Consider the following 27,610-nt stretch of genomic DNA (forward strand, 5'->3'; position numbering starts at 1 on the left):
CTCCGCCTGCCACGTTAACGACCCTGTAAAAGCAGAGGTGTATCCTAACCTTTCCTCCGCCTGCCACGTTAATGACCCTGTAAAAGCAGAGGTGTATCCTAACCTTTCCTCCGCCAGCTCTGCCTGCCACGTTAATGACCCTGTAAAAGCAGAGGTGTATCCTAACCTTTCCTCCGCCAGCTCTGCCTGCCACGTTAACGACCCTGTAAAAGCAGAGGTGTATCCTAACCTATCCTCCGCCAGCTCTGCCTGCCACGTTAACGACCCTGTAAAAGCAGAGGTGTATCCTAACCTATCCTCCGCCAGCTCTGCCTGCCACGTTAACGACCCTGTAAAAGCAGAGGTGTATCCTAACCTTTCCTCCGCCTGCCACGTTAACGACCCTGTAAAAGCAGAGGTGTATCCTAACCTTTCCTCCGCCAGCTCTGCCTGCCACGTTAACGACCCTGTAAAAGCAGAGGTGTATCCTAACCTTTCCTCCGCCAGCTCTGCCTGCCACGTTAACGACCCTGTAAAAGCAGAGGTGTATCCTAACCTATCCTCCGCCAGCTCTGCCTGCCACGTTAACGACCCTGTAAACGCAGAGGTGTATCCTAACCTATCCTCCGCCAGCTCTGCCTGCCACGTTAACGACCCTGTAAAAGCAGAGGTGTATCCTAACCTATCCTCCGCCAGCTCTGCCTGCCACGTTAACGACCCTGTAAAAGCAGAGGTGTATCCTAACCTATCCTCCGCCAGCTCTGCCTGCCACGTTAACGACCCTGTAAAAGCAGAGGTGTATCCTAACCTTTCCTCCGCCTGCCACGTTAACGACCCTGTAAAAGCAGAGGTGTATCCTAACCTTTCCTCCGCCAGCTCTGCCTGCCACGTTAACGACCCTGTAAAAGCAGAGGTGTATCCTAACCTTTCCTCCGCCAGCTCTGCCTGCCACGTTAACGACCCTGTAAAAGCAGAGGTGTATCCTAACCTATCCTCCGCCAGCTCTGCCTGCCACGTTAACGACCCTGTAAAAGCAGAGGTGTATCCTAACCTTTCCTCCGCCAGCTCTGCCTGCCACGTTAACGACCCTGTAAAAGCAGAGGTGTATCCTAACCTATCCTCCGCCAGCTCTGCCTGCCACGTTAACGACCCTGTAAAAGCAGAGGTGTATCCTAACCTTTCCTCCGCCAGCTCTGCCTGCCACGTTAACGACCCTGTAAAAGCAGAGGTGTATCCTAACCTATCCTCCGCCAGCTCTGCCTGCCACGTTAACGACCCTGTAAAAGCAGAGGTGTATCCTAACCTTTCCTCCGCCAGCTCTGCCTGCCACGTTAACGACCCTGTAAAAGCAGAGGTGTATCCTAACCTTTCCTCCGCCAGCTCTGCCTGCCACGTTAATGACCCTGTAAAAGCAGAGGTGTATCCTAACCTATCCTCCGCCAGCTCTGCCTGCCACGTTAACGACCCTGTAAAAGCAGAGGTGTATCCTAACCTTTCCTCCGCCAGCTCTGCCTGCCACGTTAACGACCCTGTAAAAGCAGAGGTGTATCCTAACCTATCCTCCGCCAGCTCTGCCTGCCACGTTAACGACCCTGTAAAAGCAGAGGTGTATCCTAACCTATCCTCCGCCAGCTCTGCCTGCCACGTTAACGACCCTGTAAACGCTATTATTACCGCGCCTGGCTAAAAGGTGCTGACCATCACTGTGAAGTTGGGATTCGTCCCAAATAGCACCCTAATTCCCTTTATAGTGCTTTACTTTACCCATAAGGCCTCTGGGTCAAATGTAGTGCACTGTAAAGGGAATAGGGAGCCATTTGGTCTCGTGTGGCTCAGTTGGTAGAGCGTAACGACAAGGTTATGGGTTCGATTCCCACGGGGGGACCAGTACGGTAAGATATTAAAAAAATATATGCATTCACTACTGTAAATCGCTCTGGATAAGTGCGTCTGATAAATTATTTAAAACGTATATATAAAATAAAATACAAAAATAGAGATGTAGGATTTGTGTGTGGTGGTTTAGCATGGCTGTGACGGTGCCTAACTCTACCTGGCAGCAGCGTCATTGGGTTTGTTGATGCAGAGGGGACACAGAAAGCAGTGAGACGGACTAACTGAGGCATACTACTCTACGTCTCATGTTTAATTAAATGTGGCTGAAGCCTGAAACACACGAACTAAAAGCCTCGTCACGCCTCGTCACCCCCCCCCTGGTCCATAAATAAGACCCCTGCTTCTTAACACAGCATGGAATGCAAGAGGCTCCTGATTATACGTCTACGGCTGCTACAGAAATCAGGACTGAACGGCACACACACCTCTTATCTGCCAAGTCTGTTTTGTTGCCGACCAGCATGATAATTACATCACTTCCTCTCTCTGTTCTGACGTCATCGATCCATTTGGACGTTTGCTGGAAGGAGTTCACATCTGTTGAGGAATAGCAGAAGTAAAATATTATTTCAAGCGGATTGAATATCAGATATTGTTTAAACTATGTTAGGGAGCCATGTTAGGGAGCCATGAAGGGAGCCATGTTAGGGAGCCATAAAGGGAGCCATGTTAGGGAGCCATAAAGGGAGTCATGAAGGGAGCCATTATACCTATACAATTAGCTTTACTGTTCATCTTCTGAGGGTCTTTAACATGACCGGATGTATATATATATGTATGTGTGTGTGTGTGTGTGTGTGTGTGTGTGTGTGTGTGTGTGTGTGTGTGTGTGTGTGTGTGTGTGTGTGTGTGTGTGTGTGTGTGTGTGTGTGTGTGTGTGTGTGTGTGTGTGTGTGTGATCCCCACTCACTTGTAATATCATAAACCACCACGGCCACAGTAGAGTCTCGTATGTAGGAGGGAATGAGGCTCCTGAAGCGCTCCTGTCCTGCCGTGTCCCACAGCTGCAACCTCACCTGGGGATCAGAGAGACACACCTGGGGATCAGAGACACACCTGGGGATCAGAGAGACACACCTGGGGATCAGAGAGACACCTGGGGATCAGAGAGACACACCTGGGGATCAGAGAGACACACCTGGGGATCAGAGAGACACCTGGGGATCAGAGAGACACACATGGGGATCAGAGAGACACACCTGGGGATCAGAGAGACACACCTGGGGATCAGAGAGACACACCTGGCGATCAGAGAGACACACCTGGGGATCAGAGAGACAGACACCTGGGGATCAGAGAGACAGACACCTGGGGATCAGAGAGACAGACACCTGGGGATCAGAGAGACAGACACCTGGGGATCAGAGAGACAGACACCTGGGGATCAGCGAGACAGACACCTGGGGATCAGAGAGACACACCTGGGGATCAGAGAGACACACCTGGGGATCAGAGAGACAGACACCTGGGGATCAGAGAGACAGACACCTGGGGATCAGAGAGACACACCTGGGGATCAGAGAGACACACCTGGGGATCAGAGAGACACACCTGGGGATCAGAGAGACACACCTGGGGATCAGAGAGACACACCTGGGGATCAGAAACACACCTGGGGATCAGAGACACACCTGGGGATCAGAGAGACAGACACCTGGGGATCAGAGAGACACCTGGAGATCAGAGAGACAGACACCTGGGGATCAGAGAGACACACCTGGGGATCAGAGAGACACACCTGGGGATCAGAGACACACCTGGGGATCAGAGACACACCTGGGGATCAGATACACACCTGGGGATCAGAGACACACCTGGGGATCAGAGAGACACACCTGGGGATTAGAGAGACACACCTGGGGATCAGAGACACACCTGGGGATCAGAGACACACCTGGGGATCAGAGACACACCTGGGGATCAGAGAGACACACCTGGGGATCAGAGAGACACACCTGTGGATCAGAGAGACACACCTGGGGATCAGAGAGACACACCTGGGGATCAGAGAGACACACCTGGGGATCAGAGAGACACCTGGGGATCAGAGAGACAGCTGAGCACTGTCAGATTACTCACCATGTCCACACTGGCGTATTGTACATCACTGGAACGCACACGCAAGTGTACACACCCACACAGGCAACCAATGTACACACACACACACACACACACACACACACACACACACACACACACACACACACACACACACACACACACACACACACACACACACACACACACACACACACACACACAGTAGTACCAGCACAAAGTATATTAACATAAACTCACGCCCCTTTATCCCCCATTGACACCTTCTCAATGTCAGGGTATGTAAAATACGTGCCAAGATTCAGCACAGTCAGACATACACACGTTACATTGAAATACATTTACATTTCTTATGCCCAGAACATGACATCAATGTCAGGCCTACTTCAATTGATGTGTGCGTGAGGACCAATCACTGTATAACTTAAGGGGTTTAAGACCCACAAACCCTGGGACTGCATCCTATTCCCTATGTAGTGCACTACTGAGCCCTATGGGGAATAGGGTACCATTTGGGACACCAAAACTCTGCACAAAAAAATAAATAAATGCCCCTTCTTCAGGACCCTGTCTTTCAAAGATAATTCGTAAAAATCCAAATAACTTCACAGATCTGCATTGCAAAAGGGTTTAAACACTGTTTCTCATGCTTGTTCAATGAACCATTAATGAACATGCACCTGTGGAACGCTCGTTAAGACACTAACAGCTTACAGACGGTAGGCAATTAAGGTCACAGTTATGAAAACTTAGGACACTAAAGAGGACTTTCTACTGACTCTGAAAAACCCCAAAAGAAAGATGCCCAGGGTCCCTGCTCATCTGCGTGAACGTGCCTTAGGCATGCTGCAAGGAGGCGTGAGGACTGCAGATGTGGCCAGGGCAATAAATTGAAATGTCTGTACAGTGAGACGCCTAAGATAGCGCTACAGGGAGACAGGACGGACAGCTGATCGTCCTCGCAGTGGCAGACCACGTGTAACAACACCTGCACAGGATCGGTACATCCGAACATCACACCTGCGGGACAGGTACAGGATGGCAACAACAACTGCCCGAGTTACACCAGGAATGAACAATCCCTCCATCAGTGCTCAGACTGTCCACTATAGGCTGAGAGAGGCTGGACTGAGGGCTTGTAGGCCTGTTGTAAGGCAGGTCCTCACCAGACATCTCCGGCAACAACATCGCCTATGGGCACAAAGTCATTGTCGCTGGACCAGACAGGATTGTCAAAAAGTGCTTTTCTCTGACGAGTCACAGTTTTGTCTCACCGGGGGTGATGGTCGAATTCGCGTTTATCGTCGATGGAATGAGCGTTACACCGAGGCCTGTACTCTGGAGCGGGATCGATAGGGAGGTGGAGGGTCCGTCATGGTCTGGGGGCGGTGTGTCACAGCATCATCGGACTGAGCTTGTTGTCATTGCAGGCAATCTCAACGCTGTGCGTTACAGGGAAGACATCCTCCTCCCTCATGTGGTACCCTTCCTGCAGGCTCATCCTGACATGACCCTCCAGCATGACAATGCCACCAGCCATACTGCTTGTTCTGTGCGTGAATGTCAGTGTTCTACCATGGCCAGTGAAGATCCCGGATCTCAATCCCATTGATCACGTCTGGGACCTGTTGGATCGGAGGGTGAGGTCTAGGGCCATTCCCCCCAGAAATGTCAGAGAACTTGCAGGTGCCTTGGTGGAAGAGTGGGCTAACATCTCACAGCAAGAACTGGCAAATCTGGTGCAGTCCATGAGAAGGAGATGCACTGTAGTACTTAATGCAGCTAGTGGCCACACCAAATACTGACTGTTACTTTTGATTTTGACCCCCCCCCCCCCTTTGTTCAGGGACACATTATTCAATTTCTGTTAGTCACATGTCTGTGGAATTTGTTCAGTTTATGTCTCAGTTGTTGAATCTTGTTATGTTCATACAAATATTTACACATGTTAAGTTTGCTGAAAATAAACACAGTTGACAGTGAGAAGACATTTTTCTTTTTTTGCTGAGTTTACATATCAAACACACCTGTATATCTAACACACCTGTACCTCTAACACTGAGGTGACGTTTGACACACTTGTATGTCTAACACACCTGTATATCTAACACTGAGGTATATCTAACACACCTGTATTTCTAATACACCTGTATATCTAATACACCTGTACATCTAACACTGAGGTGACGTTTAACACACCTGTATCTCTAACACTGAGGTGACGTTTAACACACCTGTACATCTAACACACCTGTATATCTAACACTGAGGTATATCTAACACACCTGTATCTCTAACACTGAGGTGACGTTTAACACACCTGTACATCTAACACACCTGTATCTCTAACACTGAGGTGACGTTTAACACACCTGTATCTCTAACACTGAGGTGATGTTTGACACACCTGTATCTCTAACACTGAGGTGACGTTTAACACACCTGTATATCTAACACTGAGGTGACGTTTAACACACCTGTATATCTAACACTGAGGTGACGTTTAACACACCTGTATCTCTAACACTGAGGTGACGTTTAACACACCTGTATCTCTAACAGTGAGGTGACGTTTAACACACCTGTACATCTAACACACCTGTATCTCTAATACTGAGGTGACGTTTGACACACCTGTATCTCTAACACTGAGGTGACGTTTGACACACCTGTATATCGGACACTGAGGTGACGATATTTCACAGGGACAAGGTGTGGACCTGGTGTTGACAGTGAAATGGCAGTAAAGAGCTGAGGATTAGGAGCAAATTTACTTTTTCTCTGTTTAAAAAAAAAGATGGAGCTACTTACAGTTCGGTCTTCCAAGTACATCGTTTTTGACAGGAAGTCTATTCCGATTGTGGCCTGAAATGAGGAAAAAAATGGTGTTAATTGTTTTGAGGACTGTGGAGTGTTAATGGTACAGTAGATATCTGACTGAACCCAGTACAGTACAGTAGATATCTGACTGAACCCAGTACAGTACAGTATATTAGATATCTGACTGAACCCAGTACAGTATAGTAGATATCTGACTGAACCCAAGTGACATCAATAAGGGATCATAGCTTTCACCTGGATTCTCCTGGTCAGTCTATGTCATGGGAAGAACAGAGTGTTCATAATGTTTTGTAAACTCAGTGTAAATGGCTCTGTACGCCAGCAAACACTGGAGAACTATGAATAATACACTGACAGTGTAATGTATTGTACATGGGATCATCAGAATAATAATTAACAGTAATCCACTAGTCTTATATTATATGTTCACTAAACCTGCAGTGTGGAGCCTCGGAGACAGGGGGGTCTGTAGTATTAAAGCCTGCAGTATTAGAAACTGCAGTATTGGAGCGTGTAGTATCGGAGCCTGCAATATTAGAAACTGCAGTATTGGAGCCTGTAGTATTAGAGCCTCTACTATTGGGGCCTGTACTATTGGAGCCTGCAGTATCGGAGATCTCAGTATTAGAGCCTGCAGAATTGGAGCCTGCGGTATTGGAGCTTGTAGTATTGGAGCTTGTAGTATTAGAGCATGTAGTATTAGAGCCTGTGGTATTGGAGCTTGTAGTATTAGAGCTTGTAGTATTGGAGCCTGTAGTATTAGAGCTTGTAGTATTGGAGCCTGTAGTATTAGAGCCTGCAGTATTGGAGCCTGCAGTATTGGAGCCTGCAGTATTGGAGCCTGTAGTATTAGAGCTTGTAGTATTGGAGCCTGTAGTATTAGAGCTTGTAGTATTGGAGCCTGTAGTATTAGAGCCTGTAGTATTAGAGCCTGCAGTATTGGAGCCTGCAGTATTGGAGCCTGTAGTATTAGAGCTTGTAGTATTAGAGCCTGTAGTATTGGAGCCTGTAGTATTGGAGCCTGCAGTATTGGAGCCTGTAGTATTAGAGCCTGTAGTATTGGAGCCTGTAGTATTAGAGCCTGCAGTATTGGAGCCTGCAGTATTGGAGCCTGTAATATTAGAGGCTGTAATATTAGAGCCTGTAGTATTGGAGCTTGTGGTATTAGAGCCTGCGGTATTAGAGCCTGCGGTATTAGCGCCTGCGGTATTAGAGCCCGTAGTATTGGAACCCGCTGTATTGGAGAAGTAGTATTAGCACCTGTAGTATTATAGCCTGTAGCATTGGAGCCTGTAGTATTAGAGCCTGCAGTATTAGAGCTTGTAGTATTGTAGCCTTCAGTATTGGAGCCTGTAGTATAAGAGCTTGTAGTATTAGAGCCTGTAGTATCAGAGCCTGCAGTATCAGAGCCTGCAGTATTGGTGCCTGCAGTATTAGAGCCTGCAGTATTGGAGCCTGTCATATTGGAGCCTGGAGTATTGGTAGCCTGCAGTATTCTGGGCCTGTAGTATTGGGGCCTGTAGTATTGGGGCCTGTAGTATTGGGCCTGCAGTATTAGAGCCTGTAGCATTGGAGCCTGTAGTATTAGAGCCTGCAGTATTAGACCTTGTAGTATTGTAGCCTTCAGTATTGGAGCCTGTAGTATTGGAACTTGTGGTATTAGAGCCTGCAGTATTAGAGCCTGCGGTATTGGAGCCTGCGGTATTAGAGCCTGTAGTATTAGAGCCTGCAGTATTGGAGCCTGCAGTATTAGAGCCTGTAGTATTAGAGCCTGCAGTATTACAGCCTGCGGTATTAGAGCCTGTAGTATTAGAGCCTGCAGTATTAGAGCCTGCGGTATTAGAGCCTGCGGTATTAGAGCCTGTGGTATTAGAGCCTGCGGTATTAGAGCCTGCGGTATTAGAGCCTGTAGTATTAGAGCCTGTAGTATTAGAGCCTGCAGTATTAGAGCCTGCAGTATTGGTGCCTGCAGTATTAGAGCCTGCAGTATTGGAGCCTGTCATATTGGAGCCTGGAGTATTGGTAGCCTGCAGTATTCTGGGCCTGTAGTATTGGGGCCTGTAGTATTGGGGCCTGTAGTATTGGGCCTGCAGTATTAGAGCCTGTAGTATTGGAGCCTGTAGTATTAGAGCCTGTAGTATTAGAGCCTGCAGTATTAGAGCCTGTAGTATTGGAGCCTGTAGTATTAGAGCCTGCAGAATTAGAGCCTACGGTATTAGAGCCTACGGTATTAGAGCCTGCGGTATTAGAGCCTGCGGTATTAGAGCCTGCGGTATTAGAGCCTGCGGTATTGGAGCCTGCGGTATTGGAGCCTGCGGTATTAGAGCCTGCGGTATTAGAGCCTGCGGTATTAGAGCCTGCGGTATTGGAGCCTGTAGTATTGGAGCCTGTAGTATTGGAGCCTGTAGTATTAGAGCCTGCGGTATTAGAGCCTGTAGTATTAGAGCCTGCGGTATTGGAGCCTGCGGTATTAGAGCCTGCGGTATTAGAGCCTGTAGTATTGGAGCCTGTAGTATTAGAGCCTGCGGTATTGGAGCCTGTATTATTAGAGCCTGTAGTATTAGAGCCTGCGGTATTAGAGCCTGTGGTATTAGAGCCTGTAGTATTAGAGCCTGCAGTATTGGAGCCTGTAGTATTAGAGCCTACGGTATTAGAGCCTACGGTATTGCAGCCTGCGGTATTAGAGCCTGTGGTATTAGAGCCTGTAGTATTGGAGCCTGCGGTATTAGAGCCTGCAGTATTATAGCCTCTAGTATTGGAGCCTGTGGTATTGGAGCCTGTGGTATTAGAGCCTGTAGTATTAGAGCCTGTGGTATTAGAGTCTGTGGTATTAGAGCCTGTATTATTAGAGCCTGCACTATTCGAGCCTGCGGTATTAGAGCCTGCGGTATTGGAGCCTGCGGTATTAGAGCCTGTGGTATTGGAGCCTGTGGTATTAGAGCCTGTAGTATTAGAGCCTGTAGTATTAGAGCCTGTAGTATTAGAGCCTGCAGTATTGGAGCCTGTAGTATTGGAGCCTGTGGTATTAGAGCCTGTAATATTAGAGCCTGCAGTATTGGAGCCTGTAGTATTGGAGCCTGTAGTATTAGAGCCTGTAGTATTAGAGCCTGTAGTATTAGAGCCTGTAGTATTAGAGCCTGTAGTATTAGAGCCTGTAGTATTGGAGCCTGTAGTATTAGAGCCTGCAGTATTGGAGCCTGTAGTATTAGAGCCTGTAGTATTAGAGCCTGCAGTATTGGAGCCTGTAGTATTAGAGCCTGTAATATTAGAGCCTGTAGTATTGGAGCCTGTAGTATTAGAGCCTGCGGTATTAGAGCCTACGGTATTAGAGCCTGCGGTATTGGAGCCTGCGGTATTAGAGCCTGCGGTATTAGAGCCTGTAGTATTGGAGCCTGTAGTATTAGAGCCTGCGGTATTGGAGCCTGTATTATTAGAGCCTGTAGTATTAGAGCCTGCAGTATTAGAGCCTGCGGTATTAGAGCCTGTAGTATTAGAGCCTGCAGTATTGGAGCCTGTAGTATTAGAGCCTACGGTATTAGAGCCTACGGTATTAGAGCCTACGGTATTGCAGCCTGCGGTATTAGAGCCTGTGGTATTAGAGCCTGTAGTATTGGAGCCTGCGGTATTAGAGCCTGCAGTATTATAGCCTCTAGTATTGGAGCCTGTGGTATTGGAGCCTGTGGTATTAGAGCCTGTAGTATTAGAGCCTGTGGTATTAGAGTCTGTGGTATTAGAGCCTGTATTATTAGAGCCTGCACTATTCGAGCCTGCGGTATTAGAGCCTGCGGTATTGGAGCCTGCGGTATTAGAGCCTGTGGTATTAGAGCCTGTAGTATTAGAGCCTGTAGTATTAGAGCCTGTAGTATTAGAGCCTGCAGTATTGGAGCCTGTAGTATTGGAGCCTGTGGTATTAGAGCCTGTAATATTAGAGCCTGCAGTATTGGAGCCTGTAGTATTGGAGCCTGTAGTATTAGAGCCTGTAGTATTAGAGCCTGTAGTATTGGAGCCTGTAGTATTAGAGCCTGCAGTATTGGAGCCTGTAGTATTAGAGCCTGTAGTATTAGAGCCTGTAGTATTAGAGCCTGCGGTATTAGAGCCTACGGTATTAGAGCCTACGGTATTAGAGCCTACGGTATTGCAGCCTGCGGTATTAGAGCCTGTGGTATTAGAGCCTGTAGTATTGGAGCCTGCGGTATTAGAGCCTGCAGTATTATAGCCTCTAGTATTGGAGCCTGTGGTATTGGAGCCTGTGGTATTAGAGCCTGTAGTATTAGAGCCTGTGGTATTAGAGTCTGTGGTATTAGAGCCTGTATTATTAGAGCCTGCACTATTCGAGCCTGCGGTATTAGAGCCTGCGGTATTGGAGCCTGCGGTATTAGAGCCTGTGGTATTGGAGCCTGTGGTATTAGAGCCTGTAGTATTAGAGCCTGTAGTATTAGAGCCTGTAGTATTAGAGCCTGCAGTATTGGAGCCTGTAGTATTGGAGCCTGTGGTATTAGAGCCTGTAATATTAGAGCCTGCAGTATTGGAGCCTGTAGTATTAGAGCCTGTAGTATTAGAGCCTGCAGTATTGGAGCCTGTAGTATTAGAGCCTGTAATATTAGAGCCTGTAGTATTGGAGCCTGTAGTATTAGAGCCTGTAGTATTAGAGCCTGTAGTATTCGAGCCTGCGGTATTAGAGCCTGCGGTATTAGAGCCTGTAGTATTAGAGCCTGTAGTATTAGAGCCTGTAGTATTAGAGCCTGCAGTATTGGAGCCTGTAGTATTAGAGCCTGCAGTATTGAAGCCGAGGCTTGGAGCCAGTTGAGTTTTGCCGTGTTGGAACCTTGGGGCCTTGGAGACGGGGGAGCGCTGCAGCATTGGAGCCAGTGCTGCTGCCCAGCGGGGTGCCCCCTGCCTCGTCTGCCCACTCTGACAGAACTGGTCACCAGCAGCTTGATCACAATCCCATTACCCTGGCGATGCCAGCCACTGTGGCCGGCTGTAAGACTTACTCAGGCTCCTCTGGCATTAGGACCAGGACTTAATATATATTCTCCCACAGCCAGATCATCTAGACTCTCACTGTAACCGAATTGTCTCTAGTTCACATAAAAAAGATAAAGAAATACTTAAAACATAATCCAGGTTGATGGTCATCTATCAAAAAAGCTCTTTAGTCAGATTGGGTTGAAAACCTGGAGGAGATGTATTACGAAGTCTATGAATTAAATAGCGTGATGAAAAAAGGAACAAACAGTTGGCATTCCTCAATATTAGATCAAGTCTTGTTGAAAGCAAAGCCACAGAGGTTTTTGTTGTTTAAATTTTGAATGGCAGAGCCAGGCATCCTCTCTGGGTTATATATTTGAATGGCAGAGCCAGGCATCCTCTCTGGGTTATATATTTGAATGGCAGAGCCAGGCATCCTCTCTGGGTTATATATTTGAATGGCAGAGCCAGGCATCCTCTCTGGGTTATATATTTGAATGGCAGAGCCAGGCATCCTCTCTGGGTTATATATTTGAATGGCAGAGCCAGGCATCCTCTCTGGGTTATATATAGAATGGCAGAGCCAGGCATCCTCTCTGGGTTATATATTTGAATGGCAGAGCCAGGCATCCTCTCTGGGTTATATATTTGAATGGCAGAGCCAGGCATCCTCTCTGGGTTATATATTTGAATGGCAGAGCCAGGCATCCTCTCTGGGTTATATATTTGAATGGCAGAGCCAGGCATCCTCTCTGGGTTATATATTTGAATGGCAGAGCCAGGCATCCTCTCTGGGTTATATATAGAATGGCAGAGCCAGGCATCCTCTCTGGGTTATATATTTGAATGGCAGAGCCAGGCATCCTCTCTGGGTTATATATTTGAATGGCAGAGCCAGGCATCCTCTCTGGGTTATATATTTGAATGGCAGAGCCAGGCATCCTCTCTGGGTTATATATTTGAATGGCAGAGCCAGGCATCCTCTCTGGGTTATATATAGAATACCACACACAGAGAGAAGCACTGTGCTGCGCAGCACAAACAGACCCCCATGCAGACTAAATAATTCAGAACTCTTTCATTATTAACCAATCACACATCATCGTTAAAGAAAGCCCCAGCTTCCGGATCCTGCATGGCCTCTCAACCAATGACTGCTGGGGGGAGAGGGAATCAACCAATTACTGCTGGAGGAAGTGATAATCAACCAATGACTGCCTGGGGAAGAGGTAATTCACCAATGACTGCTGGGGGAAGAGGAAATCAACCAATGACTGCTGGGGGAAGAGATAATCAACCAATGACTGCTGGGGGTAGAGGGATTTAACCAATGACTGCTGGGAGAAGAGGGATTTAACCAATGACTGCTGGGGGAAGAGGGATTTAACCAATGACTGCTGGGGGAAGAGGGATTTAACCAATGACTGCTGAGAGAAGAGGGATTTAACCAATGACTGCTGGGAGAAGAGGGATTTAACCAATGACTGCTGGGAGAAGAGGGATTTAACCAATGACTGCTGGGAGAAGAGGGATTTAACCAATGACTGCTGGGGAAGAGGGGGAACAGAACGGTTCTAATATCAGGAAAGAGATTTGTTCTGAATTAAAACACCAGGCACCATTAGCCAGGAAGTGAAATGTATGTTTTCTTCATAACGGTTGTATGAAATAGAGAGCTGCATTCCAATCGGCATTTTTCATGCTGCGGGCAGTCAGACAGACAACTTTGGGATGGAAATATTTTTGGTTTTCCCGCAGGTTAGTTGGAAACGGTCATCTTTTTGCTTCGTATACATTAGCCTACCTATTGTATTAAAATGACATAATTTTTGTTGTTGCATTATTCAGACAGAATTCGCTGCGTCAACTTCACTAGCCTCTCTCGTCTCCTAGTTTGGGGTGGTAGTTCAAGTGTGCCTAGTATGTCTGGTCTCTTCGAAATACTGTAAAGTAGGGTGTCTACATGGGGCGGAGAATCACGTGACAGTTAACTTAAATACGAAATTAACTTAAATATGATTAGACTGAAATTTACGACAGTGTCTGTAAATACATTTTTTGATACTGGAAAGAAGTGGAGGGCACTCAACCAATAGCAATCAAAAAATGGTATCATCATTGAAAAGGAAAAGGCGAGTGTTGCGCCTTGGTATTTAATTACCCATTTATTTGTCTCCTTTATGCAAAACATAGCAAGTGGCGCTGTCATCATTCTTGCTGTTTCCAGTTCAGTAGACATACAGTGGCTTGCGAAAGTATTCACCCCCCTCTTGGCATTTTTCCTATTTTGTTGCCTTACAACCTGGAATTAAAAATAGATTTTTTGGGGGGGGGGGTTGTATCATTTGATCATTAATTGTGAAAAGAACAAGAAATAAGACAAAAAAACTGAAAACTTGAGCGTGCCTCACTATTCACCCCCCAAAGTCAATACTTGTAGAGCCACCTTTTGTAGCAATTACAGCTGCAAGTCTCTTGGTGTATGTCTCTATAAGCTTGGCACATCTAGCCCAATTTGTAAGTCGCTCTGGATAAGAGCGTCTGCTAAATGACTTAAATGTAAATGTAAATGTAGCCACTGGGATTTTTGCCCATTCTCCAAGGCAAAACTGCTCCAGCTCCTTCAAGTTGGGTGGGTTCCGCTGGTGTACAGCATTCTTTAAGTCATACCACAGATTCTCAATTGGATTGAGGTCTGGGCTTTGAGTAGGCCATTCCAAGATATTTAAATGTTTCCCCTTAAACCACTCAAGTGTTGCTTTAGCAGTATGCTTAGGGTCATTGTCCAGCTGGAAGGTGAATCTCCGTACCAGTCTCAAATCTCTGGAAGACTGAAACAGGTTTCCCTCAAAAATATCCCTGTATTTAGCGCCATCCATCATTCCTTCAATTCTGACCAGTTTTCCAGTCCCTGCCGATGAAAAACATCGTTGTTCTCGGGGTGATGAGAGGGGTTGGGTTTGCCCCAGACATAGCATTTTCTTTGATGGACAAAAGGCTCAATTTTAGTCTCATCTGACCAGAGTACCGTCTTCCATATTTTTGGGGAGTCTCCCACATGCCTTTGGTGAACACCAAATGGGTTTGCTTATTTTTTTCTTTAAGCAATGGCTTTTTTCTGGCCACTCTTCTGTAAAGCCCAGCTCTGTGGAGTGTACGGCTTAAAGTGGTCCTATGGACAGATACTCCAATCTCTGCTGTGGAGCTTTGCAGCTCCTTCAGGGTTATCTTTGGTCTCTTTGTTGCCTCTCTGATTAATGCCCTCCTTGCCTGGTCCGTGAGTTTTGGTGGGCGGCCCTCTCTTGGCAGGTTTATTGTGGTGCCATATTCTTTCCATTTTTTAATAATGGATTTAATGGTGCTCCATGGGATGTTCAAAGTTTCGGATATTTTTTTATAACCCAACCCTGATCTGTACTTTTCCACAACTTTGTCCCTGGCCTGTTTGGAGAGCTCCTTGGTCTTCATGTAGCCGATTGCTTGGTGGTAACCCCTGCATAGTGGTGTTGCAAACTCTGAGGCCTATACTGAGATCATTTGACAGATTATGTGACACTTAGATTGCACACAGGTGGACTTTATTTAACTAATTGTGTGACTTTTGAAGGTAATTGATTGCACCAGATCTTATTTAGGGGCTTCATAGCAAAGGGGGTGAATACGCTCCACTTTTCCGTATTTTTTTTTTAAATAATTTTTTGAAACAAGTTTTTTTTCTTCATTTCACTTCACCAATCAGGACTATTTTGTGTATGTCCATTACATGAAATCCACATAGAAATCTATTTAATTACAGGTTGTAATGCAACAATATAGAGAAAACGCCAAGGGGGATGAATCCTTTTTCAAGTCACTGTACCTGCGAGATCAGGTGCGTGTGCTGTCTCAATTAAATAGAGCAGGCTATAGCCTATGCATGGGCAGAGAAGCACTAGGCAGTTAGGCTATAGTTTACTACATTGCCTAGAAATAAATATTGATCACCTATATTTCTCAGTCTGAAAATCGTCTCACTCTTAAAACGGTAGGCTATAAAAAAAAACAAATCTCAAGAGAAATCAATTTTACCTCTAGAATGAAGAATGGCTAGAATCTTCTATGTTACCCACCAGGGATCTCAGCTACAGTAACTATGCTATCTAACTTTATCTTTTAAAGGCTATCAAAATGGGCAGGTGGACTTAGATGAAAACATAAATGTCAGGACCCTCCATAGTGGCATCTTTTATGCTGTACCTACAGTTGATCTACCAGTGTTGGTGGAGCGATGCCAGACAACCTGGAATCAATAGGACCATTTCTCTGACATCATTGGCCTTGGTATGTTCCAGCCAACAACCTTTTTTTCCAAATCAAGCCTCATTGATTACCTTAAAAAAAAAAAAACGAAATGTAGCTTCAGAACAGAAGGGCCCGGGGATGACATCGGTTGATAAATAAAAGGCTGGTTTATAAATTGGTCTAACGACATGTCTGTAGACAATGAGAATTCGACAAGTGTCGCTGGTCAAAATAACAGTAAATGTATACTCTGTCTGTAGACCGTCAATGTGAGTTTCTGTTTTCTTGCCGCACAGACATGAAATAGTTTCAACGTTGACGGCGCCGTTGCGACGACAACAATAAATTCTACATTTCTCAGACAGAAATGTTCTGCTTTTTGTTATGTCACATTCACAACTGTAAGTTTGCCATTTTATTTTGTTGCTTGCCATTACCTTGTAAATAATGATCTTGTAATCATTATTGTTATAATGAATACAAGTGTCTACCTGTCAGATATGTTCTGGTCATCATTTTTGAACAGGCTAGCCAGCTAGCTAGCTAACAAGCTAGCAATGAACCAAAACATTGTTTCAAAAGTTCCTTTTAGTTGCCTGTCTTGCTAGATGAACATGATCTAATTACATTTTTAAACAGATCCGTTCATTTGGGTTCAAATAGAGCAGGTATGATATTTGAACCGCCAGTCTAACGATGTCATGCCAACTGTTGTTTTGGTGTTTATAATGTTTTCATAACGACAACGACAAGTTTGATGTCGGACGACAATAGAATGTCCACGACGATTTCACTGGGACAACTGTCAACAAACATGTTGATTGACGGACTATAAACCAGCCTTAATATGTACATTTAAAGGCATGTACGGTGTACCACAGTATAGTCAGTACAGTCTACAGTTGGAGTCTAGTACAATACGCTTCTGAGTCCACTCTACAAGGTCTTAAAAAGTGATATATATTGATGTGTGATAGACAGATTTGAATGCAACACATTCCGTTCTATTGACTGGTGCGGAGCTACGGTTTCATGTCAGGCAAACACAGACAGAACTAGTTGTCTGCCCGGACAGAAAACAGTTGTCTGTTTGATAGAAAAGGACAGGGAACACTCCGTGCCTCCAGCAGCAGACAGGATCAATGGACCTATTGGCGATCACTTCCCTGATATCTCAATAGCGTGTGTCTGAAATGGCACCCTATATCCCTACGTAAGTGCACTACGTTTCTCCAAAGCCCTAATACAGTAGTGCACTACATAGGGACTAATGTGCCATTAAGTCAACAAACATAGACTACCCTACTCTCTAATAGGTTATTCTGTCCCAACCCATTTTCTAATGGCCCCAGTATCCAGGACGATCCTGTAGTAACCAATCAGACTCAGCACTTCAAGAGCCTTAACGACTTCCACTAGAGAGCACAGTTCAGTTTATACCTGCTGCGAACATCCTCCCATTATAGAAGCTCTGAGTCATCACGATGACGTCACGGCACCAGTACGTACACGGGAGTTAGATACACAGGGTTTGTTATGGATCAAAAACAAATGGGCTTCGGTGTTGGGCGTGGCAGGAGGCGTGGTATCGGGGTGCGGTCGTCCCGTCTGCGTGGCTGAATTAGAAGAGGTCCCCCCCATCTTGGCTGTGTAGAGACATTTTGGCATTAAAAATGTCTTGCAATTCTATGCATTTTGCCATAGTTAATGCGGTGTTCTTTTTTCTCAAACATAATAACAAAATCTATACGCGTAAATTCATTGTTTTGGGAATTTGCAATTGACCCTGACTGCATAGCTTTTATTTTGCTGATTGTTAGTTCTCAAAGATGATAATAAATAGGGCCATTATCTTTTCTACATCCTGTCTATCTCGTTTTTGTAATGAACACAACGGGAAGACAGAGAGCTGGTTTCAAGCGCAGGGCGCAGCAGGTGTTTATTGTAAAGGACCACAGGAGGAGGCAGGTAGCTGGGTCCAGGGACAGGCAGAAGGTCATACACAGGAGGAAGCAGGTAGCTGGGTCCAGGGGCAGGCAGAAGGCCATACACAGGAGGAGGCAGGTAGCTGGGTCCAGGGGCAGACAGAAGGTCATACACAGGAGGAGGCAGGTAGCTGGGTCCAGGGGCAGACAGAAGGTCATACACAGGAGGAGGCAGGTAGCTGGGTCCAGGGGCAGGCAGAAGGTCAGATACAGCAGGAGGCAGGTAGCTGGGTCCAGGGGCAGGCAGAAGGTCATACACAGGAGGAAGCAGGTAGCTGGGTCCAGGGGCAGGCAGAAGGTCATACACAGGAGGAGGCAGGTAGCTGGGTCCAGGGGCAGGCAGAAGGTCATACACAGGAGGAAGCAGGTAGCTGGGTCCAGGGGCAGGCAGAAGGTCATACACAGGAGGAGGCAGGTAGCTGGGTCCAGGGGCAGGCAGAAGGTCATACACAGGAGGAGGCAGGTAGCTGGGTCCAGGGGCAGACAGAAGGTTATACACAGGAGGAGGCAGGTAGCTGGGTCCAGGGGCAGGCAGAAGGTCAGATACAGCAGGAGGCAGGTAGCTGGGTCCAGGGGCAGGCAGAAGGTCATACACAGGAGGAGGCAGGTAGCTGGGTCCAGGGGCAGGCAGAAGGTCATACACAGGAGGAGGCAGGTAGCTGGGTCCAGGGACAGGCAGAAGGTCATACACAGGAGGAGGGAGGTAGCTGGGTCCAGGGGCAGGCAGAAGGCCATACACAGGAGGAGGCAGGTAGCTGGGTCCAGGGGCAGGCAGACGGTCATATACAGGAGGAGGCATGTAGCTGGGTCCAGGGGCAGGGAGAAGGTCATACACAGGAGGAGGCAGGTAGCTGGGTCCAGGGGCAGGCAGAAGGCCATACACAGGAGGAGGCAGGTAGCTGGGTCCAGGGGCAGGCAGAAGGTCATACACAGGGGCAGGCAGAAGGTCATACACAGGAGGAAGCAGGTAGCTGGGTCCAGGGGCAGGCAGAAGGTCATACACAGGAGGAGGCAGGTAGCTGGGTCCAGGGGCAGGCAGAAGGTCATACACAGGAGGAAGCAGGTAGCTGGGTCCAGGGGCAGGCAGAAGGTCATACACAGGAGGAGGCAGGTAGCTGGGTCCAGGGGCAGGCAGAAGGTCATACACAGGAGGAGGCAGGTAGCTGGGTCCAGGGGCAGGCAGAAGGTCATACACAGGAGGAGGCAGGTAGCTGGGTCCAGGGGCAGACGGTCATATACAGGAGGAGGCATGTAGCTGGGTCCAGGGGCAGACAGAAGGTCATACACAGGAGGAGGCAGGTAGCTGGGTCCAGAGGCAGGCAGAAGGTCATACACAGGAGGAGGCAGGTAGCTGGGTCCAGGGGCAGGCAGAAGGTCATACACAGGAGGAAGCAGGTAGCTGGGTCCAGGGGCAGGCAGAAGGTCATACACAGGAGGAGGCAGGTAGCTGGGTCCAGGGGCAGGCAGAAGGTCATACACAGGAGGAAGCAGGTAGCTGGGTCCAGGGGCAGGCAGAAGGTCATACACAGGAGGAGGCAGGTAGCTGGGTCCAGGGGCAGGCAGAAGGTCATACACAGGAGGGGGCAGGTAGCTGGGTCCAGGGGCAGACAGAAGGTTATACACAGGAGGAGGCAGGTAGCTGGGTCCAGGGGCAGGCAGAAGGTCAGATACAGCAGGAGGCAGGTAGCTGGGTCCAGGGGCAGGCAGAAGGTCATACACAGGAGGAGGCAGGTAGCTGGGTCCAGGGACAGGCAGAAGGTCATACACAGGAGGAGGGAGGTAGCTGGGTCCAGGGGCAGGCAGAAGGCCATACACAGGAGGAGGCAGGTAGCTGGGTCCAGGGGCAGGCAGACGGTCATATACAGGAGGAGGCATGTAGCTGGGTCCAGGGGCAGGGAGAAGGTCATACACAGGAGGAGGCAGGTAGCTGGGTCCAGGGGCAGGCAGAAGGCCATACACAGGAGGAGGCAGGTAGCTGGGTCCAGGGGCAGGCAGAAGGTCATACACAGGAGGAGGCAGGTAGCTGGGTCCAGGGGCAGGCAGAAGGTCATACACAGGAGGAGGTAGGTAGCTGGGTCCAGGGGCAGGCAGAAGGTCATACACAGGAGGAGGCAGGTAGCTGGGTCCAGGGGCAGGCAGAAGGTCATACACAGGGGGTCCAAAAAGGCAACAGTACAGGCAGGGAAAAGGCTAGCAACGTTGTCCGGGAGATCGGGCAATAGGTTGATAACAGGAAATCCGATAGGTTAAAGTACAGGAAGGGAATAGGCAAAAGGCGTCATTAGTGATGCAGGCAAAAACTATCATACACAGGAGGATTAAATCACAGGGGAAAACCAGCGCTCTGAATAGCAGTGTGTCACAAAACAAACAATACCTCACAGTGACGGGGTGCAAACAACTGAACTAAATAGTGTGTGATAATGACATACAGGTGTGTGAACAGGTGATCAGAATTCAGGTGATTGGGATCTGGACAGTGAGCTGCGTTCAGGGGATCTACGTGTTTGAGAGTGTGAGTTGGAAGCAGACATTACAGTTTTAGTCCTTTTAGTTAACACTGAAAGCATTTTTCTATATCCAGAAAATTCATACACAAAAATATATCTATACAATATATATATATTTTTTTTTTTTACACTGTTTGGACAAAAAAAACGCTCAAGACCTTCAATGGCAGAAAAATCCCTGCATACACAGGGAGTCTGAATGATATAGCTCTTCATCATGTCTCCCCACGGCCAACTCCCAAACACACAGTTCAAGGAAAGGTATGACGTATTTAGAGCCATGGTTTCAGATTGCTCAAGTCAACAGCAAACCTGTTTTTTTTTTAAAAACAGATAAAGCAACACCTCACGGGCACAACGCCTCTCCCCTATTTGACCTAGATGTTTTGTGTGTATGTATTGATATGTAGGCTACAGTATGTGTGACATTTTAAATGTACGTAGTTCTGTCCTTGAGCTGTTCTTGTCTATTAATGTTCTGTATTATGTCATGTTTCATGTGGTCCGCAGGAAGAGTAGCTGCTGCTTTTGCAACAGTTAATGGGGATCCTAATAAAATGCAACATGAACGCACAAAACGGCAAACTCTCTCTCTCTCTCTACTCTCTCTCAATACACCAGACACTTTCAGACCTCCAAAGGTCCAGAGCGTCTGTCTTGTCACAGGCCAGTGCCCAGCTCTGTATGTCTGAGTGACAGCTCAGTCAGTTGAGAGAGCAGCTCCAAGCCTCCGGAGGATCTCTGAGCCTTTTAGTGTGTTCTGCCAGGCAGACTCTGAGCCTTTTAGTGTGTTCTGCCAGGCAGAGAGACTTCCCGCCTGGATCTCTGAGCCTTTTAGTGTGTTCTGCCAGGCAGAGAGACTACCCGCCTGGATCTCTGAGCCTTTTAGTGTGTTCTGCCAGGCAGACAGACTTCCCGCCTGGATCTCTGAGCCTTTTAGTGTGTTCTGCCAGGCAGAGAGACTTCCCGCCTGGATCTCTGAGCCTTTTAGTGTGTTCTGCCAGGCAGAGAGACTTCCCGCCTGGATCTCTGAGCCTTTTAGTGTGTTCTGCCAGGCAGAGAGACTTCCCGCCTGGATCTCTGAGCCTTTTAGTGTGTTCTGCCAGGCAGAGAGACTTCCCGCCTGGATCTCTGAGCCTTTTAGTGTGTTCTGCCAGGCAGAGAGACTTCCCGCCTGGATCTCTGAGCCTTTTAGTGTGTTCTGCCAGGCAGAGAGACTTCCCGCCTGGATCTCTGAGCCTTTTAGTGTGTTCTGCCAGGCAGAGAGACTTCCCGCCTGGATCTCTGAGCCTTTTAGTGTGTTCTGCCAGGCAGAGAGACTACCCGCCTGGATCTCTGAGCCTTTTAGTGTGTTCTGCCAGGCAGAGAGACTTCCCGCCTGGATCTCTGAGCCTTTTAGTGTGTTCTGCCAGGCAGAGAGACTTCCCGCCTGGATCTCTGAGCCTTTTAGTGTGTTCTGCCAGGCAGAGAGACTTCCCGCCTGGATCTCTGAGCCTTTTAGTGTGTTCTGCCAGGCAGAGAGACTTCCCGCCTGGATCTCTGAGCCTTTTAGTGTGTTCTGCCAGGCAGAGAGACTTCCCGCCTGGATCTCTGAGCCTTTTAGTGTGTTCTGCCAGGCAGAGAGACTTCCCGCCTGGATCTCTGAGCCTTTTAGTGTGTTCTGCCAGGCAGAGAGACTACCTGCCTGGATCTCTGAGCCTTTTAGTGTGTTCTGCCAGGCAGAGAGACTTCCCGCCTGGATCTCTGAGCCTTTTAGTGTGTTCTGCCAGGCAGAGAGACTTCCCGCCTGGATCTCTGAGCCTTTTAGTGTGTTCTGCCAGGCAGAGAGACTTCCCGCCTGGATCTCTGAGCCTTTTAGTGTGTTCTGCCAGGCAGAGAGACTTCCCGCCTGGATCTCTGAGCCTTTTAGTGTGTTCTGCCAGGCAGAGAGACTTCCCGCCTGGATCTCTGAGCCTTTTAGTGTGTTCTGCCAGGCAGAGAGACTTCCCGCCTGGATCTCTGAGCCTTTTAGTGTGTTCTGCCAGGCAGACAGACTTCCCGCCTGGATCTCTGAGCCTTTTAGTGTGTTCTGCCAGTCTTGCCTGTCTTCTCTTGAGAGCCAGGTTTGCCTTTGATGGCCTGTCTCAATAGCGAGGCTATTTTAGGCTATTTAGGCTATAGTCTGTACACAGTCTAAGATTTCCTTAATTTTTGGTCAAATCAAATCAAATTGAATTTGTTACATGCGCCGCATACAACAGGTGTAGAAATACTTAATTACAAGCCCTTAACCAACAATGCTCTAAAATAAGTGTGAAGTAAAAAATACAAAATAGAAAATAAAAGTAACAAATAATTAAACAGCAGTAAAATTACAAGCGAGGCTATATACAGGGGGTACCGGTACAGAGTCAATGTGCGAGGGCACCGGTTAGTCGAGGTACTTGAGGTAATTTGTACATGTAGGTAGAGTTAAAGTGACTATGCATAGATTATAAACAGAGAGTAGCAGCGGTGTAAAATAGGGGTCTGGGTAACCCTTTGATTAGCTGTTCAGGAGTCTTATGGCTTGGGGGGTAGAAACTGTTTAGAAGTGTTAGATTTGTACCTTTCCTCCTTGTCAATCATCATTGGCTCATTGGTGAAATAAGCATTATGACAATATCTTTAATTAAATCATTCAAAAAACTTTATTTAATGCAATTGCAGACAGAAGTTGACAAACAGGAACATAGCACGCATGTTTCTGAGTAAGTTCTGCATCAAACAAAAGGTCTGTAGTTGTTTTATTAAACCGAAGTCCCGCCTTAGTGATGTCACTGACTAAGTCATTACCTTTTTAACTCCTGAGACCAAAACCCTGCATCCACAGCTATACAAACATAGAGTTTCAGTGTTTATCTAAAAGCTAGGCAATAAATGTCCCCTCCCCAAAGTAGATTTATAGTGGAATGTCTGAGTCGTCTCTTATCTCCCACAATCCCCTGCAGAGTTCTGTCTCGGTCACACATTTATAAGAGAGAGAAAGAGCAAACAACTGTGGAACAATTCCAAAACGATATAATGAATATGTTAATCTGTAGTCTAGGACCCTATAAATGTAAGGAGGGAGGGGTCTTATAACTCCTCCCCTTCTATTAATATAACATGCGCATAATCAATTATTCTAATACATCAAACATTTGTACAGCCCCAAATCATGACCCCTAGGGGAATCCTGACAGAAGCCTCTTGGACCTCGACTTGGCACTCCGGTACCGCTTGCCGTGAGGTAGCAGAGAGAACAGTCTATGAGACTAGGGTGGCTGGAGTCTTTGACAATTTTTAGGGCCTTCCTCTGACACCGCCTGGTATAGAGGTCCTGGATGGCAGGAAGCTTGGCCCCAGTGATGTACTGAGCCGTACACACTACCCTCTGTAGTGCCTTGCGGTCGGAGGCCGAGCAGTTGCCATACCAGGCAGTGAGGCAACCCGTCAGGATGCTCTCGATGGTGCAGCTGTAAAACATTTTGCCAAATCTTTTCAGTCTTCTGGGGGGGAATAGGTTTTGTTGTGCCCTCTTCACGACTGTCTTGGTGTGCTTAGACCATGTTAGTTTGTTGGTGATGTGAATATCAGGGAACTTGAAGCTCTCAACCTGCTCCACTACAGCCCTGGCGATGAAAATGGGGGCGTGCTCAGTCCTCCATTTCCTGTAGTCCACAGTCATCTCCTTTGTCTTGATCATGTTGAGGGAGAGGTTGTTGTCATGGCACCACATAGCCAGGTCTCTGACCTCCTCCCTATAGGCTGTCTCATCGTTGTCGGTCAGTCACAGTGGTCAGGTATTCTGCCACTGTGTAGTTTCTGTTTAGGGCCAGATAGCATTCTAGTTTGCTCTGTTTTTTTTGTAAATTCTTTTCAATGTGTCAAGTAATTATATTTTTGTTTTCTCATGATTTGGTTGGGTCTAATTGTGTTTCTGTCCTGTGGCTCTGTGGGGTCTGTTTGTGTTTGTGAACAGAGCCCCAGAACCAGCTTGCTTAGGGGACTCTTCTCCAGGTTAATCTCTCTGTAGGTGATGGCTTTGTTATGGAAGGTTTGGGAATCACTTCCTTTTCTGTGATTGTAGAATTTAACGGCTCTTTTCTGGATTTTGATCATTAGCGGGTATCGGCCTAACTCTGCTCTGCATGCATTATTTGGTGTTTTACGGTGTACACAGAGGATATTTGTGTTTGTCCTTCAAGTCCTTCAAGTTCCCTGATATTCACATCACCAACAAACTAACATGGTCTAAGCACACCAAGACAGTCGTGAAGAGGGCACAACAAAACCTATTCCCCACCAGAAGACTGAAAAGATTTGGCAAAATGTTTTACAGCTGCACCATCGAGAGCATCCTGACGGGTTGCCTCACTGCCTGGTATGGCAACTGCTCGGCCTCCGACCGCAAGGCACTACAGAGGGTAGTGTGTACGGCTCAGTACATCACTGGGGCCAAGCTTCCTGCCATCCAGGACCTCTATACCAGGCGGTGTCAGAGGAAGGCCCTAAAAATGTTTGTCCCATTTTGCGAATTTTTGGTTGGTGAGCGGACACCAGACCTCACAACGTTAAAGGGCAATGGGTTCTATAACTGATTCAAGTATTTTTAGCCAGATCCTAATTGGTATGTTGAATTTTAAGTTCCTTTTGATGGCATAGAATGCCCTTCTTGCTTTGTCTCAGATCGTTCACAACTTTGTGGAAGTTACCAGTTGGGGCTGATGTTTAGGCCGAGGTATGTAAAGTTTTGTGTGTGCTATAGGGTAACGGTGTATAAATGGAATTTGTATTAATGGTCTTGGCAACTGGACATTTTATGCTAAGAGCTGCTACACTAAGAGCTGCTACATTAAGAGCTGCTACATTAAGAGCTGCTACATTAAGAGCTGCTACATTAAGAGCTGCTACACTAAGAGCTGTTACACTAAGAGCTGCTACACTAAGAGCTGCTACACTAACAGCTGCTATACTAAGAGCTGCTACATTAAGAGCTGCTATACCAAGAGCTGCTACATTAAGAGCTGCTACATTAAGAGCTGCTACATTAAGAGCTGCTACACGAAGAGCTGCTACACGAAGAGCTGCTATACTAAGAGCTGCTATACCAAGAGCTGCTACATTAAGAGCTGCTACACTAAGAGCTGCTACACTAAGAGCTGCTACATTAAGAGCTGCTACATTAAGAGCTGCTACATTAAGAGCTCCTACATTAAGAGCTGCTACACTAAGAGCTGCTACACTACGAGCTGCTACACTAAGAGCTGCTACACTACGAGCTGCTACACTAAGAGCTGCTACACTACGAGCTGTTACACTAAGAGCTGCTACACTAAGAGCTGCTACACTAAGAGCTGCTACATTAAGAGCTGCTACACTAAGAGCTGCTACACTACGAGCTGCTACACTAAGAGCTGCTACACTACGAGCTGTTACACTAAGAGCTGCTACACTAAGAGCTGCTACATTAAGAGCTGCTACACTACGAGCTGCTACACTAAGAGCTGCTATACTACGAGCTGCTACACTAAGAGCTGCTACATTAAGAGCTGCTACACTAAGAGCTGCTATACTAAGAGCTGGTACACTAAGAGCTGCTACATTAAGAGCTGATACACTAAGAGCTGCTACACTAAGAGCTGCTATACTAAGAGCTGCTACACTAAGAGCTGCTACATTAAGAGCTGCTACACTAAGAGCTGCTACACTACGAGCTGCTACATTAAGAGCTCCTACATTAAGAGCTCCTACACTAAGAGCTGCTACATTAAGAGCTGCTATACTAAGAGCTGGTACACTAAGAGCTGCTACATTAAGAGCTGATACACTAAGAGCTGCTACACTAAGAGCTGCTACACTAAGAGCTCCTACATTAAGAGCTGCTACATTAAGAGCTGCTACAGTAAGAGCTGCTACACTAAGAGCTGCTACATTAAGAGCTGCTACACTAAGAGCTGCTACACTAAGAGCTGCTACACTGAGATCTGTTACACTAAGAGCTGCTACATTAAGAGCTGCTACATTAAGAGCTGCTACATTAAGAGCTGCTACACTAAGAGCTGCTACACTAAGATCTGCTACATTAAGAGCTGCTACACTAAGAGCTGCTACACTACGAGCTGCTACACTAAGAGCTGCTACATTAAGAGCTGCTATACTAAGAGCTGGTACACTAAGAGCTGCTACATTAAGAGCTGATACACTAAGAGCTGCTACACTAAGAGCTGCTACACTAAGAGCTGCTACACTAAGAGCTGATACACTAAGAGCTGATACACTAAGAGCTGCTATACTAAGAGCTGATATACTAAGAGCTGCTACACTAAGAGCTGCTACATTAAGAGCTGCTACACTAAGAGCTGCTACACTAAGAGCTGCTACACTGAGATCTGTTACACTAAGAGCTGCTACATTAAGAGCTGCTACATTAAGAGCTGCTACATTAAGAGCTGCTACACTAAGAGCTGCTACACTAAGATCTGCTACATTAAGAGCTGCTACACTAAGAGCTGCTATACTACGAGCTGCTACACTAAGAGCTGCTACACTAAGAGCTGCTACATTAAGAGCTGCTATACTAAGAGCTGATACACTAAGAGCTGCTACATTAAGAGCTGCTACACTAAGAGCTGCTACACTAAGAGCTGCTACACTGAGATCTGTTACACTAAGAGCTGCTACATTAAGAGCTGCTACATTAAGAGCTGCTACATTAAGAGCTGCTACACTAAGAGCTGCTACACTAAGATCTGCTACATTAAGAGCTGCTACACTAAGAGCTGCTATACTACGAGCTGCTACACTAAGAGCTGCTACACTAAGAGCTGCTACATTAAGAGCTGCTATACTAAGAGCTGGTACACTAAGAGCTGCTACATTAAGAGCTGATACACTAAGAGCTGCTACACTAAGAGCTGCTACACTAAGAGCTGCTACACTAAGAGCTGCTACACTAAGAGCTGATACACTAAGAGCTGCTATACTAAGAGCTGATACACTAAGAGCTGCTATACTAAGAGCTGCTACACTAAGAGCTGCTACATTAAGAGCTCCTACATTAAGAGCTGCTATACTAAGAGCTGCTAC

General features: G+C 47.0%; 1 protein-coding gene across 2 annotated transcripts in view; it reads right to left on the reverse strand.

Moving 5' to 3' along the window:
• The window catches only part of LOC120054575 (ras-related protein Rab-6B), a 129,847-nt gene that overhangs the window by 45,818 nt on the left and 56,419 nt on the right, over positions 1–27,610 (reverse strand). Inside the window, exons 3-5 of one of the 2 annotated variants that reach the window (XM_039002027.1) lie at positions 6,745–6,798; positions 2,786–2,891; positions 2,301–2,412 (exon numbers count right to left, since the gene is read on the reverse strand). In XM_039002027.1, the coding sequence (XP_038857955.1) occupies positions 2,301–2,412; positions 2,786–2,891; positions 6,745–6,798 (272 nt within the window). The remainder of the gene's footprint in view (positions 1–2,300; positions 2,413–2,785; positions 2,892–6,744; positions 6,799–27,610) is intronic. The other variant, XM_039002028.1, reaches the window with a different exon arrangement.

This window comes from Salvelinus namaycush, chromosome 10 (genome assembly GCF_016432855.1).
Source record: "Salvelinus namaycush isolate Seneca chromosome 10, SaNama_1.0, whole genome shotgun sequence".
Lineage (NCBI taxonomy): Eukaryota > Metazoa > Chordata > Actinopteri > Salmoniformes > Salmonidae > Salvelinus > Salvelinus namaycush.